Genomic DNA, 20,049 nt, shown 5'->3' with positions numbered 1-20,049 from the left:
CCGTCACCTGGTTAATGGAATACCCGTCCTCTAGGGAGGAGAGATGGTTAGAGGGCTGTCTGTTAGTGAAATAACAATCCTGCTTATCAATGAGACAGTGGGGATGAAGGCATTTTGTAAATTATAAAGTAGCACACAGATGTACTTTGTTACCAGCATTATGCTATGAAAGCGATTATTTTGGCAAATAATTGTGGAAAAAATAGTCAAGGGGGGAAACATATAGTTCTCTTTCTCAAGATCGGGCACTTTTTACTTACTGATTTTAGAGGAAGGAGAGAGAGAAAGCGGGTAAGAGTGGGAAGCAGCAGCTTGTCGTAGTTGCTTCCTGCTTGTGCCTTGACTGGGGAGCCCGAGGTTTCAGACCCGGGACCTGGGTCGACGTTTCACCCACTGCGCCACCACAGGACAGGCAGGGTTAGGCACTTGTAACATACTCATATATACTTAATTCTATCCTGGTGTGTTTCCCTTCACACAGATTATTGTGATTATGCTGTATAAAATTTTTCATCTCATCGTTTGTTTCTTAATATTAAAATGTTCTCTTGTTATTAAAGTCTTACTTTATAAACCTAATTTTAGTGGCAACATTACAGTACTTTGTGTATAGACCAGTGGTTCTCAACCTGTGGGTCGCGACCCCGGTGGGGGTCGAAGGACCAAAACACGGGTCGCCTAAAGCCATTGGAAATACATATTTTATTTAAAAATGTATAATAAATATGTATTTTCCGATGGCTTTAGGCGACCCCTGTGTTTTGGTCGTTTGACCCCCGCCGGGGTCGCGACCCACAGGTTAAGAACCGCTGGTATAGACGTATTATACATAACTTGCTTTAACCAGTTGCCTGTAATGTGGCAGTTAATTCTAATTTTTCTCTATGACAAACGTTACGGTGAACATCCTTATTCTTAAAAATAACAAAGATGCTCCTTATTCCAATCGTTATTCACCACAGCAGAGAATTTTCACTTCATCTGACTGTTTGTAGAATGTTGATTTTTTGGGGGTAGGATGAATGTCTTATTAAAAGCAACATCAAAAATTTCTGTTTAATGCTGCCCTCTGGTGGCACCCAGTGTCGGGGCGCTCTCCCTCCAGACTGCAAGGGACAAAACATTTCTAGATAGGAGGGAGGAAGGAGGTGATTAAGGTCAACGGGGTGGGAGAAATGCCTTCCAATTTTATACTGTGAATGTGGACATAAGAACTTTTTTCAGTCAGGAAAGGTTTATAAGATTTTTATCAAGGAAGGCCAGAGACTCCTTTGGAAATTGACAAAGAATGTCTTCTTTTAGAATGGGTTCAGTGCACTTTGTTAGGAGACTGACTGGTAACAAAGCTCTTGGTTCTCTGTAAGACTTCCGAGAGGAGCTCCTACTGGAATTACAGCTGTTGGTAGCACAGCTCTCCAGTTTCTAGAGTTCTCTTCTGTTCCTTCTGACAGTGCCCAGGGAGGGGGCTGTCACAGGAGTGAGGGGCAGAGAGCTGGAGCTGTGTTTGATGGCCGCGTTGAGGTTACTTTGTTTTTTAAAAACACACAGGTTTTATACAAAGAACCATGTAGATTTGATGAGAAATGCAGTTAGTGTAGGAGTCTGGCATATCCATAAATCAGCTCCATAAAATGAAGAACTTTTGAGGCATACGTAGTGTACCTTGAGTCACCTACTGAGTCGAGTCTAAGGTGTTTGCCAGCAGTATGTAGCTCTGGGAAATATGGTGATGAGAACTGTTGGGTGAAATGAAGCTCTTTTTTTTTTGTATTTTTTTTTCTGAAGCTGGAAACGGGGAGAGACAGTCAGACAGACTCCCGCATGCGCCTGACCGGGATCCACCCAGCACGCCCACCAGGGGCAACGCTCTGCCCACCAGGGGGCGATGCTCTGCCCCTCCGGGGCGTCGCTCTGTCGTGACCAGAGCCACTCTAGCACCTGGGGCAGAGGCCAAGGAGCCATCCCCAGCACCCGGGCCATCTTTGCTCCAATGGAGCCTTGGCTGCGGGAGGGGAAGAGAGAGACAGAGAGGAAGGGGGGGGGGGTGGAGAAGCAGATGGGCACTTCCCCTATGTGCCCTGGTCGGGAATCGAACCTGGGCCCCCCGCACGCCAGGCCGACGCTCTACCGCTGAGCCAACCGGCCAGGGCTAAAATGAAATGAAGCTTTTTAGATGCAGTCAGTCGCCTTCAGGTTCTCTGGTTGGTAGGCCGGTGGTTTTCAAAGTGTGGTCCGCAGCCCCAGCATCCCTGGGATCCTGTTAGCATCGCAGCCTTGGCCTCTGCTCCAAACCTTAGGATCGGGACCCTGGGGACGCGGGGGTGCTGGTCTGTGTGTTAAGAAGCCCTTTTGTAATTCTGATGTATACACTAGTATGAGAACACTTGGCATATTCAGATAAAGCATTAACTTTTAGCTTTGAGAAAGTGAAACTGTTCATAGTCCATCGATCAGTTGGCCCTTTGCCAAGTTGAGCAGTTTTTCTAACATTAGTTATCTAATACCAGCATGGTTTGGGAATAAGCCTTGGAGAATGATGATTTAACACATCATTAAGCTTTAGAAATAGCTGTAACTTTGGCACTTACTTTTGAGACTAATTCGAAGACATGGGCTCTGAATACATTTTTAATTACTTCCTGAATGAGTTAATAAAAGAATGAGTTGGCTTCAGGGTAAAACTGGCATTTTAAGATGAAATATTACGGGGTGAAATATGTTTCTAATGAAATACCAATTAGATTTTTTTCCCTCTTGTCAAACTAATTATTTTTTTGTTTTTCTAAAATAGATCAGTAATGGAACATCATCTGTGATCGTCTCCAGAAAGAGGCCGTCAGAGGGAAACTATCAAAAAGAAAAGGACTTGTGCATTAAGTACTTTGACCAGTGGTCTGAGTCGGATCAGGTGGAGTTTGTGGAGCACCTCATTTCCCGGATGTGTCACTACCAGCATGGACATATTAACTCATACCTGAAGCCCATGTTGCAGCGGGACTTCATTACCGCGTTACCAGGTAACTGCGTCTGTCTCCCCAGAGCCAGTGCGGAAGGACGCCCGGCCCGCGGGCCTGGTAGCACCGGCCAGGTGTCTGAGAGAGCAGTGAATGGGTACAGTGCGAGGCGGCGCTTCTGGGACCCACACTGTGCTTACCCTTTGGCATTCCAGGGCTGGGTCTGAGGCCGCGTGTGTCTAGGAACTAGGGGCAGTTCTGTGACCATAATGTGGCTCACTGGTCAACATTATGTTTCATTGGTTTGTTTAATGATTAATGCCATTGCTTCCCATTCTGCCTCTCCCAGAACTTCTGGATGGCTACTCAAACTATAGCTTCTCAGCCTGTCTGTGGTTCGCAGTGCATCTGGACACCTTGTTCTGAGTATTTCCATAGCAGATAGGACCTGGCCGCAGGCCTCAGACCTAAAATCTGGGGCTGCAGATTGACAGGCCAGCTGCTGATTTCTAGTCCCTCTTCTTCTTTTTTCCAGAAAATTTTTTTTTTCTGAAGTGAGAAGCGGGGAGGCAGGCAGACAGACCGATTCCCTCGTGTGTCCAACCGGGATCCACCCAGCATGTCCACCAGGGGGCGATGCTCTGCCCATCTGGGGCATTGCTCCGCTGAGGCCAGAGCCATTCTAGCGCCTGAGGTGGAGGCCATGGAGCCATCCTCAGCGCCTGGACCAGCTTTGCTCCAATGGAGCCTTGGCTGTAGGAGGGGAAGAGAGAGATAGAGAGGGAAGAGAGGGGGAGGGGTGGAGAAGCAGTTGGGCGCTTCTCCTGTGTGCCCTGGCCAAGAATCTAACCTGGGACTTCCACATGCTGGGCTGATGCTCTACCACTGAGCCAACCGGCCAGGGCCTCGTCCTCTTCTAGAACTTGTAAAGTGACTTTCTGCAGTGGGAGTGTTTAAGGATATTGAGAGTTAGCTGAGGAGTTTTTGGCTCTGTCGTTTTTATGCTGCAGGAGGGCACTGTTTGCCCGCTTGCATTCATTAGGATTTCTAGAGAAACAACATATGATTCCTCTCTTTCTAAAGTCATCGTATTTAATATCCAAAGAGACTCTTAGCCATGACTCAGCTCTCTTTCTCATTGGTAGACTAGGGAGCCAGGGATGAGAGAAAACGGGTCAGATGCCCACCATCTTACGTCTTGGTTATTGTGGGGATGGTGCAGGGAGGTGATGGTGCAGGTTGCTACAAAAGTTAGTGCAAAAGCTGAAATAATTTATAGTTAAGATTACTCTGGAAAATTCCTTAAATTGGCCTAGAGTATAGAATACATGGTTTACAACACAATTGAGTAATGACTTATTTTTAATTAGGAGAGAAAGGAAAAGTTTTTCCTTTCATTGTGTGAAAGGGAGGACCTGGGGAATGACAGGTGGCCGCAGGAAGGTGAGTGAGTGCCCCTGCGGTACAGGTCTGTGCGTGCAGCCCGCAGCTCAGCACCCCCACGGCCCGGCCTCTGCCCAGTCAGGCTGCTTCTCACGACGGGAAGGGCAGGCTGGTTTTAAAGCCAGTGATTGTATTTGTTCCTCATAAGTGCTTTTAACTAAATGAAGCTGTGCCTCCGTTTTTCTTAAGCAAGTCTGTTTGTTGATTTTTTGTTTGTGCTTTCTCCTGGTTGGGTTTTATTGTCCTCTTAATTTGCTTCTCAAACATTTCAGTGTCAGGGAACTGATGTTATGTTTACAGAACATCCACGAGGTGGCACTGTTGTTCTCTTGATCTGTAGAGTATAGTTTAGAGGCAACCCCTGTTCCTGGGGAGTGGAGCCTTGGAGAAGAGACAGAACAGATGAACATATGTTATGGATATAAATATGGTTATATAATTGCCTGTGATCCAGTTCTCATTGCAGTGAATGTAAAGACATTGTCCCTATCTCTGTGAAAGTTGTATTTTGTAGCACTGAATATTACATGAAATGAATGGACCATTGGCTGGAACATGGAAATATTTTTATTAAAATACTATTTGTTTTAACAGGATTTGATCTGAACATATATACATATGTCAGGATACATCATACATAGGACTCTAATAGCTGGGGACAAGCTGGCCAAGTTGATTGTGTTAGTTAGTGTCTAGTAGACTTGCATTAAACCTGGCATTGGTTCCTTAACACAGACCCAAACTTCAGAGCATTGAGAGAGGCGGGTCCGCGTGCATGTCACTACTTCAGTTTAATCGTGTGTGGGACAACTGACTCGTCATTACTCTACTTTGTTATTTGATTTTTACTGTAATCTTGAGTGAATTTTTGCTCTGCTGAAATTGGAAGTCAACTTAAGAGTTCTTTTGATTGTAAAGACCGTTAATTCTATAAAAATTGTCTGTAGTTTTGACCCTCTTTGATGATGACTGAGTATCGTACCTGTTAGTCTAGGGAAGATGGAAAATGTTTGTGGTCTCTGGCTCCTTTGGGTTCACTGGAAAAAGTGATAATTATGATATGCTTTTCTAAAAATCATGGTAAATGTTTAGTCTGCACTGTCAGTTTCTGCAGGCTGAGTTTCTGGTTTGTAAGAACGGTTGTTAGAGGGGAAAGTTATACCATCCGAAGCAGAGGCAGGTTGTACCTGGGAAAGGATGACAGGCCTTGGAGCGCCGTTTGGTGAGGTGTCCAGCAATTAAGAAATTTGAAACACTTCACTTCTTGGCTGTGGTCTGTTCATTTGTTTTTGATCCCGAAGTGTGGATGATAAATCGTTGTGGACGGGAGGTGTGACAGAGACTAGACCCCGGGTCTCGGGATGTGGAGGAACCAGAGAGTGAGGCTAAGGCTGCAGGCTGGACGCAGGGCCAGGCTCCAGCCCAGCCCAGCGTAGACAGTGGTCGTGGGAGTCAGCCCCTCAGTGCTAATCGCAGCCGTGCCCTCACAGGTATGCGAGCCCACTTTTCGGGGCCTCGGTGTCCTTTCCTGTGTGGGAATAGTAGTAATGATGCTACTTAAAGGGGTAGTGTGAAGAGTATAGTGTGTGTATAATATGCCTGGCATCTGGTGGGCATTCTGAGGATGGCAGCTTAAAAAAAAAAGCCCAGAGAGACAGGAAACACCTGCTTCTCCACTCCAGAAGTAATAAGATTTATTGCCAGGAAGTTTTAATTATTCACCCACTAATTTCCGAATTGATTCATCCTGACATCATATAGGTAGGTGTGTGTGGCATTTTGTTGGCACAACAGAATGTTGGCCCTTGTGACCCGAGCATCAGTTCACTCGGTTCTGTCGGAACCCTTGGGTCATTGTATTCCAAGTTGAAGGCGGGCACTGACGGGCTGCTGCCAGCGGTCGCATTGTTTTTTTGTTTTGGTTTCTAACTTCAGACTTTCCAACGACGTAGATGTGTGACTAGGCAGAGGAGGGGACCGCAGGGGTGGGTGGGGAAGGAAGCTCCTGTGCAGCTGCGCTTTGAATTGCGTTTCTAAACTAATACCAGTTTCTGTAATTGTATGAGCTAAGCGGCTGCCTGGGGCCTGGTGTGGTCAAGGGCACCGAACTGACATTCTGCATTTGAGTTTCATTTTGATACGGCGTTATTTACATACTGAGCTTTGAAATTTGGGCCTTTTAATTGTTTTAATTTCTTGTTGAAGTTTTTCCAGACCTTCATCTGATGCCTGTAATTAGCAACAGCAGCACTTGTTTAGCCTTGTGAGCGCAGCATTCTGGTACTTTCAGAGGCCATAACGTGTCCTCTTGTTGGTGGGAGGTGGGGAGCCCCCGCGCAAGAGAGTCAACGAGAGCCAGGAACCACGTGGTACTTAGAGCATGCTTAGTTATAACACCTGAAAGCACCACCACCTTGTTCAGCAACTTCTTTGTCCTGAATAGGCTCAAAACCAGAAAGTTACAAGGTCTCGTGGCTTCTGGGGGCTGGTTACTTCTAGGGGCTCAGACAGAGTTTGTGTGAGGGCCAGTCTTCAAACATTTAAGGGGATATGAGACTTATAACCAAGATACTAGAGTGGCCCAGCACTTTGCTAGAGGAGGTGTGTCATTGTCTCAGAAAATGACAAAGAGGGGGACACTGCTCAGCTCCTTGACAACAGCTTCGGGGGACTTGGGAGAGAGGGAAGGGCCGCAGGCTGGCACTTACCGAGCGCCCGTTCTCAGCTGGGTCCTGGATCTCTCCTCCTTCAGCCCACCCAGCCGGCCAGGCGGTCCCCTCTCTAAAATGAGGCTGTGGAGAGCCCCATCTCAGATGGGTTGGGTAGATTGTATGAGAGACTCCACTGCACGCATTGAATGTCGTGCCGATTTTATGGAAAACAGATCCAAAAAGGAAAACTGATCTGCTTCAACCCAGGTTATCCGAGTCTACAGCCAGTGCATTTTCCAAGAGACTAAAATGTGCCGCCTCCTTGGGCGAAGTTGATTCAAAGTATTCCCCGCAGGAAGTAAGTGCGACCCACGGATATCGCTGTGGAGCGCTGGCGTGGGAAGAGGGGAGGAAGTGCATGTTAGACAGAGCGTTCCTCGGAGCATTCCTCGTGCGGAAACTCACGGAAGGCCCAGTGGCGAGCTCCTGAGGGCGTAGATCAAAGCGGATTAAAGGGGTAGCGTTGCTATAAAGCAGCAGTTCCCAAAGTATTGTGATGACCTGGTAGCACCTCCTAAAATTCAGATTCCCAGGCCTCACCATCTACAGACTCTGAAGCAGTAGATGGGAATGTCCAGGGAATCTGTTTTCGTTGTTGTCTTGTTTCTTTTTGCAATCAGTAACCCCGAATGATGCAAAGACAACCACCCAGGCTCCTGAGAGCCCGCTCACAGAGCAGCCAGTCAGGTGGAAGATTGGGATGCTGTAAAGAGGATGGGGTGTCGCAGCCACTCAACTCAGGCCTGGGCAGGCGGCTGTCGGGTGCATTCTGGGCTTGCTGTGTGTTTCTTCCCAGAGAGCAGGGACTCGGGTGCGGGTTGGTTGGTGATACGGAAGTCATATAAACCTTGCAAAGCGACTGTGTTCCGATATCAAGTGTAGAAGTATAGGATAGTCAGATGAGTACCCCAGCAGTAGAAAAACCAAGAGAAGAGCTGAGTTTATCAGCCTATGGATAGAAATTCTAAGAGAAAATATGACTAAAGTGAGCTGAGATATTCTGGAATTTGAAGCCCTGATGAATACTTTTGTCAGACCTAGAAGTGCAGAGGCCCAAGGAGAGGCCCGTGTGAGGGTCCAGGGATTTCCCTGGTTATCAATAAACGTGGGCAGAAAGATGGAAGAAAGGGGCTCATTGTCATGGAGATACACAGGAAGGAGCCCGGACCTTTGAGAATGGTGTAAAGAAAACAAGACCCTGAATACTGTGAGATTGTCCACGATGGCTGAGTCATCTGGGAGAGTCAAAAACAAAGTTGACCATGAAGGGACAGTGTCCTTGAAATAGACGGTATAGTGAAAATAGCAAGAAATAGCATAGTTTCAGTTCCCTTGAAACTTAACCGCCCTCAACTAAGAAGAATGGTTTTAGAACCAGAAAGGATAGAAAAATTGTAGTCCAAGAAAGCTCTGAAGACGTGTAGGAATCACAGAGCTCCTATAAGCAAGTAGACCAAGACATTGCTTGCCGGGATCGTGTGACAGAGCTTATAGTTGTGATTTTCAAAAATTGTAGGACACTGAAAGCCGTGGGCAGAGCTGCGGGGTACAGTGTGCCCATGACAGCTTGTCAGCTGTGTCTGTGACCCTGCACGGTCACACCCTGGGAGGCTGGCGCGCAGGTGCCTGGTTGTGAGGACCCGAGAAGGTGCGTTTGGGGGACATTGGCAGGTGGAGCCCACGCTGCACACCACTGGGACCCTTAGGCGGACTCTCAGAAGTTAATCAGCATCGAGAAGACGAGGTTTGTGTAAGCTGAGAAGGATGGACACAGATGTTAAAAGCTGTTATCTCTGAGAGATGGGATTTAAGGATTTAAATGCTTATATGCATTTTATAATTCTGTAATGGACGTAGGTTATCTGTGTTAAAAACGGACAGAAAGCAGCTGGTGCCAACTCAGAAACAGAATGCGTCCCAACGTTACGTAGCAAGTACCAGCAAGGAAACGCACAGAGTGACCGTCGCAAAGCCACCTGGCTTCCTTTCTGAATAAGGCTGCCAGACCAGTTCAGAAAAGCAGTGTAGAGGTGGTAGTGTGTTCCTGGAGCAGAGTGTCTCCGTGTGTCCCTGGAGACTGACAAGAGAGGTGCAGACTGCACAGTAGGACCTCCGGATGGTTACATCTCAGAGTTGGTACCTGGTGAGTGTTTAATGACTGGGTCAGGGATAGCCTGGAGGGAAGTATCTAGAATCGTGGGTGCTGTCCTTGGTTCTGACCCATTTCACATGTTTGCCCACAAACTTGGGGTCAAGACTGACTACATTTGCACCTCCTGCAGCTCTGGAGTGGAATCTCGACTCTTCTGGACGACAGAATCGGAGTTCTGGGGTTGAGATGGCGTGGTCAGATAAAGCTCTGCAGGTGAATTCTAGTGAGGAGAGCTGTGGCCTCCCGCCCTGAGCTGACCCGTAGCCCCTCTCCCCGGCAACCATACAAATACAGACTTGGGGGGAATTGCTTGGATAGATGTTTTGGAAGGAAGATTTTAATTTATGCCTTCTTAGCAATCTTCTGTGCTGTGACTGTCAGATGAAGGCGGTATAATCTTTAACTGCATTAACAGTAGTGTAATAACACGTGCAAGAAGTGCTAGTGGTCTCGTGTAGTCTCGCTATCAGATAACCTGGGCATTAGATCCAGTCCAGAGTAAGAGAATTAGTATATGAAGGCCTGTAAACCATAATAAGCCCAATCATAGTCATTTTGGAGTTGAAGAAAACTTGAGTCTGTTAAGCATTTTTTTATGAATTGGTCTGCATTTTACACAGGTGAGCAACATGAGGCTCTGAAAGCCTTGAATGACCCACCTGTCTTCCCTGCCACGTTAGTGCTGCTGCACTCCCTGTTCATCTTGAAAAGGGGAACAAGTACTAAGCTTGTGTGGTGGTTTGTTGTCTTTAAAGTCTCTTCATAAAACTCACTTGAGTTTTATAGGCAGCGGGAGAAAGGACAGCGGTCACAGGTGAATGACCATTTCTGGTTGAAAGCCAGGGCCAGGCTGTTCCAGTGTGTGTTCCGGGCTGTAGGACTGCTATGTGTCGACCCTGGGACGAGCCTTAGTTCTTGTAGCCACAGAGGACATGCCTAGAGCAACACGATGGGCATTTACAGGGGCGGCCTTGTTGACCACGGTGGTCTTACGCTGTGGATGCCAAGCAGAGGCCGAGTCTTGGCTGTCTGTAGGAGGACCCTTGCACTGTGTGGGAAAAGCCTCGTGATGTTCTGTAATGTATAGACATGTGGCTCTTGCTTTTGAGAATTTTACCCCCACAAGAAGGAGACGAAGAAATTATTGACAAAAATGCATCTGAGTACACCTGACTTGAAGCCTTTAACCCCAGCCCCATGTGATTAGCATAGATCAGAGGTTTGTTACAGGAGACAGTAAATCAGAGAAGAAAGGACATGGACCTGGGAGAAAGGGCTCAGACTCCAGCCTTGGAGTCCCGTCGTTGTGAAACCTTAAGTGCTTTATGCCTGACCTCTGCGGCCTCATCTGCAAACTGTGGAGAATCGTTACCCCGTAGCGGTTTTAGGACTTGAGTTATGTGCAAGTATTTTATCGTAATATCTGACAAATACAGAATTGTCCAGGATCGCCTTTTACATATAGAAACTGTTGGCAGGAATTGCTTTATCTCATTTTATTTTATTTTTTAATTTTTAAAATTTTTTTAGTGAGAGGAGGGAAGGCAGAGAGACAGACAACCACATGTATCCTGACCAGGATCCATTCAGCAGGTCTACTAGGGGTGATGCTCTGCTCATCTGGGGCTTTGCTTTGTTGCTCATCAGTGGAGCTATTTTTTTAGCGCCTGAGCCAGAGGCCATGGAGCCATCCTCAGTGCCTGGGGCCAACTTGCTCCATTCGAGCCATGGCTGCAGGAGGCGGGGAGACAGAAGGTGGGGTTGGAGAATCAGATGGTCACCTCTCTCCTGTGTGCTCTGACTGGGAATCGAACCCAAGACATCCACACACTGGGCCAATGCTCTACCACTGAGCCAGCTGGCCAGGGCCAAATTACTTTATCTTAAAAAATCAGCACTGCCCTGGCCGGTTGGCTCAGTGGTAGAGTGTCGGCCTGGCGTGCAGGAGTCCCGGGTTCGGTTCCCAGCCAGGGCACACAGGAGAAGCGCCCATCTGCTTCTCTACCCCTCCCCCTCTCCTTCCTCTCTGTCTCTCTCTTCCTCTCTCGCAGCCAAGGCTCCATTGGAGCAAAGTTGGCTCGGGCCCTGAGGATGGCTCTGTGGCCTCTGCCTCAGGCGCTAGAATGTCTCTGATTGCGGCAGAGCGACGCCCCAGATGGGCAGAGCATCGCCCCCTGGTGGGCATGCCGGATGGATCCCGGTTGGGCGCATGCAGGAGTCTGACTGCCACCCCGTTTCCAGCTTCAGAAAAATACAACAACAACAAAAAAATCAGCACCAAAAAAAGCGTGTATGTTTATGTGCATGTGTGTATCTGTAAAACTACTGATGTCACTCAGGTATGGGACCCGGCTCAGGGTTTCCTGGTTTCTCTTATCCTCAGGGAATGGCGACTGGCACATTTCCTCTTCCCTTCCTGTTCCTTCATTGCTTTTTCTGTTTTGTAGAGCAAGGCTTAGATCACATAGCAGAAAACATTCTTTCCTACCTGGATGCCAGGTCGCTGTGCGCGGCAGAGCTGGTGTGCAAAGAATGGCAGCGAGTGATCTCCGAGGGAATGCTTTGGAAGAAGCTGATCGAGCGAATGGTGCGCACTGACCCTCTATGGAAGGGACTTTCAGAAAGAAGAGGGTGGTAAGTGCTGGAAAACAAACAGTGTCTTTGACCCGAGGACAGTCTGATGACTTACCAAATGCATTGGCCTATTTTAAACCAGTGGAAAAGACAAGTGGTCAGCAGTTGGGGTGGGAGTTAAAGCTATTAGAATTTCTCCTTCTTTTATTTTTATTTTTTTGTATTTTTTTGAAGTTAGAAGCGGGAGGCAGTCAGACAGACTCCTGCATGTGCCTGACCAGGATCCACCCGGCATGCCCACCAGGGGGTGATGCTCTGCCCATCTGGGGCATTGCTTCGTTGTGACTGAAGCCATTCTAGTGCCTGAGGTGGAGGCCATGGAGCCATCCTCAGCACCCGGGCCAACTTTGCTCCAGTGGAGCCTTGGCTGCAGGAGAGGAAGAGAGAGAGAGAGAGAAAGGAGAGAAGGAAAGGTGGAGAAGCAGATGAGCGCTTCTCCTGTGTGCCCTGGCTGGGAATCTAACTCAGGACTTCTACAAACTGGGCTGACACTCTACCACTGAGCCAACCAGCCAGGGCTTTCTTCTTCTTTTTTTTAAATTCAGTGAGAGGAGGGGAGGCAGAGACACTCTCACATGCACCCCAACTGGGATCCACCCATCAAGCCCAATAGTGGATGATGATCTGCTCATCTGTGCTGTTGCTTCATTGCTTAATAACCAAGCTGTTCTTAGAGCCTGAAGCAGAGGCCATGGAGCCATTCTTAGCCCCACAGGCCAACTTGCTCTAACTGAGCCATGCCTGTAGGATGGGGGGAGAGAGAGAAGTGAGAGAGGTAGGGGCAGAGAGGCAAATGAGCGTCTCTCCTGTGTGCCCTGAACGGGAATTGAACCTGGGACATCCACATGCTGGGCCGACGCTCTACCACTGAGCCAACTGGCCAGGGTCAGAATTTCTCCTGAAATGTGTATTTTCTTCATAGTTACTGTTAGGAAGTGTTGTATCATTTGAGTGAGTTGGCTTTTCAAAGCTGTTTATTTATGCTTGTCCTTTCACATTTTTCTTAAGTGATAATACCATTACCAAGAGGTCGATAAGAAAAAGAGAGAATATGAGAAAATCAAATAATGCCATTTGGCTGTTGGTGGTTGTTCCTGGTTGAAGATAATGGGAGGCACAGCAGGCACACTTTTGTATTTTTATTTTTAGAGAAAACCCATCATCTTAAATACAGCTCTGTTGCTCTGTCCTGGTTAGTAACCTGGCCCTGTTGGCACAGAGAAAGAGCTTCGGATGGAAGACAGGAGACGGGTGAGCCAGGGTGGGGCTGTATTTTCTTTATGGGAGGAAGTCTGATGTGTACTAAGTTAGGTTTTCCACAAAGCTACATTAGCACTTTTTATTAAACTATAGAACAAAAGGCTAGATTATTGTGTTGGATATTCAGAAACGAAAAGGGCAGGATCACGTTAGAGAGCTATAAATGGAAGTCAGCTTGTGTCTGACATGTTCAGGCTCAGAAATCCTCCTTTTGAACCGTTCAAGTCAAAGGATGAGAACGATACAATATCTTTGTAGCACCAGGTTTAAAACTCACCCTTTTATGTGCAAAAATGTAACATCTGTTTGTTTTTATTTGCCAGGGATCAGTACCTGTTTAAAAACAGACCCACAGATGGCCCTCCCAATTCGTTTTATAGGTCATTATACCCAAAGATTATCCAGGATATAGAGGTAACTTTATGATTTATCTTTTTTGTGGGCTCTTTGTGTCTTGTTCTCAACTTTTTATGTTGCCTTAGTGTTCTGTTGATCTAAAATCATGTAACAAGTACTTTTTTTAAAAGTTGAACTCGTGAAACAAATGTATCACAATCAATGAATAACGTAGCTAGCCTTCAGCATACATTACCTCTTTTTGAAAAAAAAAAAGGTCTAACTTTTAAAGGCTTCACAGGGCTGCTATAATTAAAAACCTTAATCCAAAATCAGCCTTTCACTCTAATTTGATAAAATCCAAGGCCCGGTTCCTTAGATGAGTGATTTGACATTTTTGAGCCATATCTGGGGAACTTGAGAAGGCACAGTCTCAGTTTCCTCTGTACATTTCCCATATTTTTTTTTTCATAAAAATGACTCAAATATGATTGTAAGCAATAATTAAGTGGGTTTTATAGAGCAAATTATGCTTCTGGACCATTTTGGATGTGAGTGTAACTTCACCAGACCAGTAAAACTCTGTAAACTTGATGAGGACCGTCGGAGGTGTTTGATATCGCTCCTGTGTCCTAATTGGTTCGGTTTTATGACGGAGCTCCTTTTCCTTGAACCCAGAGAGACAGGCACAGGCATTTCTCATTAGCTCTCTCCCATGTGTTCTTGGCCGGTCCTGGTTCCTGGACCATTTCCTCCCTGGCAGAGAGCAGTTCAGCCTTCTCTGGGCAATGCTGTATCACCCATAAAGTTACACTCAGGTTCCCAAACGTGAAGTAATCCTCTCCCCCAGGTGATAGACATAAAAGTTATTGTGCCAAAATTCATTACTGGAGAAACATGTGCTTTTCTGGAGGTTCTTTTTCTCTCCCCCCCTTTCCGAGGCAGATGTGAACTAATGGAATCATTCGGTTAACGGTAAATCTGAATGTGACCGGAATGTCATTATTGAAAGCACAAGCCCTTGTCTTGAGTATTCTGCTCCCTAAAATGAGCTATAAAATAACCTTTTAGGGAGGCTTAAATAATTCCAAACTGCTGCTGCTGAGCAAATCATAAAGTTAGGAATTAATTGATCCATTGGTAAAACTTAAGAGTAAATTGCTCCGGCAGCGCCAGTAGCTGAGACAGAGGGTTGAGTCTTAGGTTCCTTGGTGTGTTCAGAGGGGCTCTCGCGTAACCCCAGAGAGTTATATATACGAAGACTTGCTTCTTCATTCATCTTAGTAACTAGATTACTTTCTGCTTCCCACCCTATCCCGATCATTCTTTACCATGTAGCTCTACGTTTCCCTGAATAATTTAGTAAATCCTTTATTATGAGAAGGATGATGTTTAAAGTCAATCACTAATAAACAGGAATTTTGAAAGATCTTTTATCAGGCTGAAGATCTGGTGACACGGATTATTTTATTTAACCCCCACGAGTGCTATTATAATTGACAGTATGAACTTAATACAGTATTCTGTGGCGTGACAGTGTGTGACGCCACCTACCATATCCATTTCCTCAGGCTGAAATAATATTTTTAAGTTAGTTGAGGAGGCAGATGTGAGGGAAATAGAGCTGTGGGGGAAAGCCCTATTTGACACGAAACCTCCGCATCATGGTGGTCTACTCAGTGGTTCTTAAAGTGTGGTTTGGAAAAACCCGCTGGTTGGCCACAAGGGTCTCCTCCAGATTTTTGTGGGCTAGATCTCTTAGTGTAAGGGATGTTTTATACTTTGGTATATTCACTAATAGTAATAATAAAAATAATATACCATGTATAGAGCATTTACTTGTGCTTGCTACTTTGTTAAGCATTTTTTTTTTTCTTTCTGAAGCTGGAAACGGGGAGAGACAGTCAGACTCCCGCATGCGCCCGACCGGGATCCACCCGGCACGCCCACCAGGGGGCGATGCTCTGCCCCTCCGGGGCGTCGCTCTGTTGTGACCAAAGCCACTCTAGCGCCTGGGGCAGAGGCCAAGGAGCCATCCCCAGCACCCAGGCCATCTTTGCTCCAATGGAGCCTCGCTGCGGGAGGGGAAGAGAGAGACAGAGAGGAAGGAGAGGGGGAGGGGTGGAGAAGCAGATGGGCGCTTCTCCTGTGTGCCCTGGCCAGGAATCGAACCCAGGACTTCTGCACACCAGGCCGACGCTCTACCACTGAGCCAACCGGCCAGGGTCTTGTTAAGCATTTTATAATATGTTCTCATTGAACACTCTGGACAGTACCTGAAGGTTGAGGAAACTGAGGTTCAACAGGTGAAACAGATTGCCCAAGATCACGCAGCTAGTGAGGAACAGAGTCTATGCTCAACCTTATTTTCTTCTGTGTTTCATACGACTTCTTTGTACTGTAGATCACTGTTGCCTCATCAAAACAGAGTTCTTTACCTCTGTTTTGGGAGCATGTTTAATTCTGTTCCGTGTGGACACACAGGTAGTAAGCTTTGTCAGCGATCCATTGATCCAACAAATGGCAGACTCACAGGCTTGGCTCTTGCCCGTATGGCTGATATGAAACCCCCATAGCAGCAAGTAATAGTTACAAGTACCCTCTTTTGAGCCCTTGCAGTATAGTGTGAACTATGTTATGTGCCTTACACAGATTGTTGCATTTAATTCCTACAAGGTACGTATTTCCATATGTAGTAAGGGGAAATGGAGACTAAGAAGTTTCAGCTCTCGCTACATAGTTATGTAGGAGAAGCTGGATTTTAACTGAGGTCTGGCTAGCTGTAGGCTTAGCGTTGTCATTTGCAGACTGGAAAATTCAAGAAGTGAAGGAGAAAGATGTGTGTTGTTATCTACCTACAGAGTTCAAGGTGAACTCCTTTCCCCAATCGAGTGAATATGCAGCACCCTTGACTGATCATTGAAAAGAGGGCATGAGTTACTGGCCTTGTCTTAGTCCAGTTATAGTCAAGGGAGCACTTTACAGGATTTTAATTAAGCACATTGCCAGAAGATAAGTTATGCCCTGTGTGTTAGGTGGATGTTTGTGTCTCCCTCCCCTGTTGCCACACACAGTGGTGGAGTCTGTTCTCCCCATCTACTGTGCAAGGCTGCCAGTTCACCACTTGGTCTTCCTTTACTCCTTCGCGCGCTGCCTGACAACTCGAGTTCGTGTGCTGGCTGCGGTCAGCGAGCCAGCCCCAGCTTTGGTTCTCTGAGCAGATGACCTTGCCCTGGCCCTTCCACATCGACTCACCAGAAATTGGCTCATTTCTAAGGAAAAGGTAGAGAACTTGGCTTAGTGTGGCCAGCCCCTATGATTCAGGAAATGTGAGAAATAAAGTCTGGGGAGAAGAAAGAAGAATTTTAGCTTTCTGCAAGGTTTATCTCATGGCTGTTCTTGCCACAGAGAGTGGCGGGGAGGGAGCTAGAGGGCGCCTGAATGGAGGAGGAAGTCCTGGGAAACCTGAGGCACATTCCTAAAAGAAGCAGCTATATTTTCTTTGCTATCTAGAGTATTAATTAGTATCATCATTATCATCATCATCATCATTAATGGTGAGCTTACTATTAGGTACTTTGTTCCAGAGATTTAATCTCAAATTTTCAAAACTGAGATTCTTAGTCCAAAGGCCATGCCCCTTTCACTGTGCCAGGCCCCCGGGTGTCTCTCGGCCCCCCCCCGTGTCTCTCGGCCCCCCCCCCGTGTCTCTCGGCCCCCCGGTGTCTCTTGGCCCCCCCCGTGTCTCTCGGCCCCCCCCCCCCCGTGTCTCTCAGCCCCCCGGGTGTCTCGGCCCCCCCCCCCGTGTCTCTTGGCCCCCCGGGTGTCTCTTGGGCCCCCCGGTGTCTCTCGGCCCCCCCCCGTGTCTCTCGGCCCCCCCCCCGGTGTCTCTCGGCCCCCCCCCATGTCTCTCGGCCCCCCCCGTGTCTCTCGGCCCCCCGGTGTCTCTCGGTCCCCGGGTGTCTCTCGGCCCCCCCCCCCGTGTCTCTCGGCCCCCCGGGTGTCTCTCGGCCCCCCGGGTGTCTCTCGGCCCCTGGGTGTCTCTCAGCCCCCCAGGTGTCTCTCGGCCCCCCCCCCCGTGTCTCTTGGCCCCCCGGGTGTCTCTTGGGCCCCCCCCCGTGTCTCTCGGCCCCCCGGGTGTCTCTCGGCCCCCCCCCCGTGTCTCTCGGCCCCCCGTGTCTCTCGGCCCCCCCCCGTGTCTCTCGGCCCCCCGGGTGTCTCTTGGGCCCCCCGGTGTCTCTCGGCCCCCCCGTGTCTCTCGGCCCCCCGGTGTCTCTCGGCCCCCGGGTGTCTCTCAGTCGGTCTGAGCTCTGCTGCCCTGAGCTTGGCTCTGCCTCTTGCCGTCTCAGCAGAAGCAAACCCTCCCCTGGACTCTTCCTCTCCCCCGTCTTCACTCCCTGGGTGAAAGCCTCCGAGCGCTCTCCTTGGAACGGACCCCTGGTGAAATGATGGTGGGTTGTGTCGCACCTTTTAATAAACCACATTTTATTCAGGGAAAGTGGGGAGCTTTTTTGTGGTTTGCAGACTTGATATTAACATTGTCCTGACCAGAGAATGCTGAAACTTGCCCACCCACCCAGTTGTGTTTAGGCTTCTAAAAATAATGTTATCCCTCCATACTCAGACATCTGTTTTCACTCTATTGCCAATTTAAATGCCGCTGTATACTCTGTGTATCATGGCTACTTTCCCAGTATTTTGAAAATTTGCACAGGGTAAGGGGATTTTACAAGTGCTCAAAAACACGAAATATTCCTCTACAGTAGCCACACCACGTGATGTCCAAGTGAAATGGCAGGTATCTGCATAATGGAGAGGTGCACCTGTGTGTACCCTGAGTGCCTGCCACTGACCTGCAGATGGTAGTTGAATTGCCTCCGAAGGCGGAGCCCGCTCCTGGGCGGGGCTGGGGCGGGGCTGGGGCGGGGCTGGGGCGGGGCTCAGGGCCATCAGAGTTAAAGGCTGCCTAGACTGAGGCAGCGTTCCTGGCAATTTGCGGGGGAGAATTTCTGGTCAGAACCTACTCCTTTTGGCCCGTGTTCTGCACAGACGGTTAGAGCATCACCGCTGCCCTTTGCAGGCGCTGTGATGAGCACTCACCTGTGTCATCCCCGGGGATCCTCCCAGCAGTGTCGAGGAAGTAGACGGTTTCCCGTCTTGGCAGAGGAGCAGGCTGCAGTGCACAGTCCACGCCATTTGCTAACGTGCTCATTGACATGGGTCTTTTACACCACAGTTGGGCTGCCTTCTGTTTTTAAGGTCTAGTTTCTTTTTCTTTTCTTTAAAAAAATTTTTTTTAAATTGATTTTAGAAAGAGAAAGGAAGGGAGAGAAAGAAAAAAACAAACACATTGATTTGTTGTTCCATTTACTTATGCCTTCCTTGGTTGAGTCTTGTATATGCCTGACCAGGGATTAATCCCACAACCTTGTATAGAACGATGCTCTAACCGACCAAGCTACCTGGCCAGGGAGGGGTCTGGTTTTTCTTTAAAAAAAAAAATTTTTTTAAATAAAGGCCTGGCTTAGCATTCTAGCTGAGGTCGTCAAATAAGGTGGTAGGTAGTATTTTGGGCAGGCACAGTCAGCAGGAAGGGCTGCTTTCGTCTGTGGGTGGCCTTGGGGATTGAGAAGGGTGAATTAGACGGGGTGGTGTGCAGCGAAGCCGTCCACTCCCTGATCTGGTTTGGTGGCGCTTTCCTGGCACTGTGAAACAAACTACACTTGTTTGGGGATTAAGGAACCTAATAATAAATGCTCCATCAAGAATTATTTGGCAAAGTCTTTCTTTTAAAATTCAGTTGTGTGTGATAGGAAAGGAGGCTCTTGCTCTGCCTTGAGAAGCTGAGCCGTTTTCTCACTTCCGTTTGACTTAGAATGAAAGCCTGTGGTCTAGCGGAGCTTCGAGGGGCCCTGGCACGGGCTCTGTTTCGCAGGTTGGAACCGGAGAACACAGCTCAGCCTTTCGTCCGGGGCGGTGCCCTCTGTCCTGATCGGGCTCCCCGGAGTGCCTCCGCCCGGCTCCTCTGCTCTGTGACTGTAGACAGAGTCAAGGGTTATAACCAAGCCCCCTCGTTTTAGAAATTGTTGTAGGGTAGAGGGAAAATGTAACATGTCGGAAATTCTTTTTGGTATGAGAAGCCCTCCCACTGCCTCTTTAAAAAGAATTTTTTCCCCAAGCTCCCCTGTGTTGGTAAATGTGCTTTTTCATTCATTGAAATACAGAGTAACAAAGCTTCTTACTGATTCAATAATATTTTTAGAATGTGTATGTTTTAAAACTAATACCTGGTGTGTGTGTATGTATGAGAGAGAGAGAGAGGGAGAGAGAGAAAGAGAGAGAGAGAGAGAGAGATGTTACATACTCACCGTTGGAATACTTTGAGAGAGGGAGAGAGATGCTACATACTCACTGTTGGAATACTTAGAGAGGGAGAGAGAGAGATGTTACATACTCACCGTTGGAATACTTTGAGAGAGGGAGAGAGATGCTACATACTCACTGTTGGAATACTTAGAGAGGGAGAGAGAGAGAGATGTTACATACTCACCGTTGGAAT

At 47.7% G+C, this 20,049-nt stretch overlaps 1 protein-coding gene across 6 annotated transcripts in view; it reads left to right on the top strand.

The window, feature by feature from the left end:
• FBXW11 (F-box and WD repeat domain containing 11) overlaps positions 1–20,049 on the top strand; it is a 117,820-nt gene that overhangs the window by 73,250 nt on the left and 24,521 nt on the right. For all 6 annotated transcript variants that reach the window (XM_066388073.1, XM_066388071.1, XM_066388069.1 and 3 more), the window contains 3 exons: positions 2,792–3,017; positions 11,708–11,894; positions 13,478–13,568. In XM_066388073.1, coding sequence (XP_066244170.1) covers positions 2,792–3,017; positions 11,708–11,894; positions 13,478–13,568 — 504 coding nt within the window. The remainder of the gene's footprint in view (positions 1–2,791; positions 3,018–11,707; positions 11,895–13,477; positions 13,569–20,049) is intronic.

The sequence above is a fragment of the Saccopteryx leptura genome, chromosome 6 (assembly GCF_036850995.1).
Source record: "Saccopteryx leptura isolate mSacLep1 chromosome 6, mSacLep1_pri_phased_curated, whole genome shotgun sequence".
NCBI lineage: Eukaryota > Metazoa > Chordata > Mammalia > Chiroptera > Emballonuridae > Saccopteryx > Saccopteryx leptura.
The sequence above is the reverse complement of the archived record's forward strand: the minus strand, read 5'-3'. Positions and strand labels throughout refer to the sequence as shown.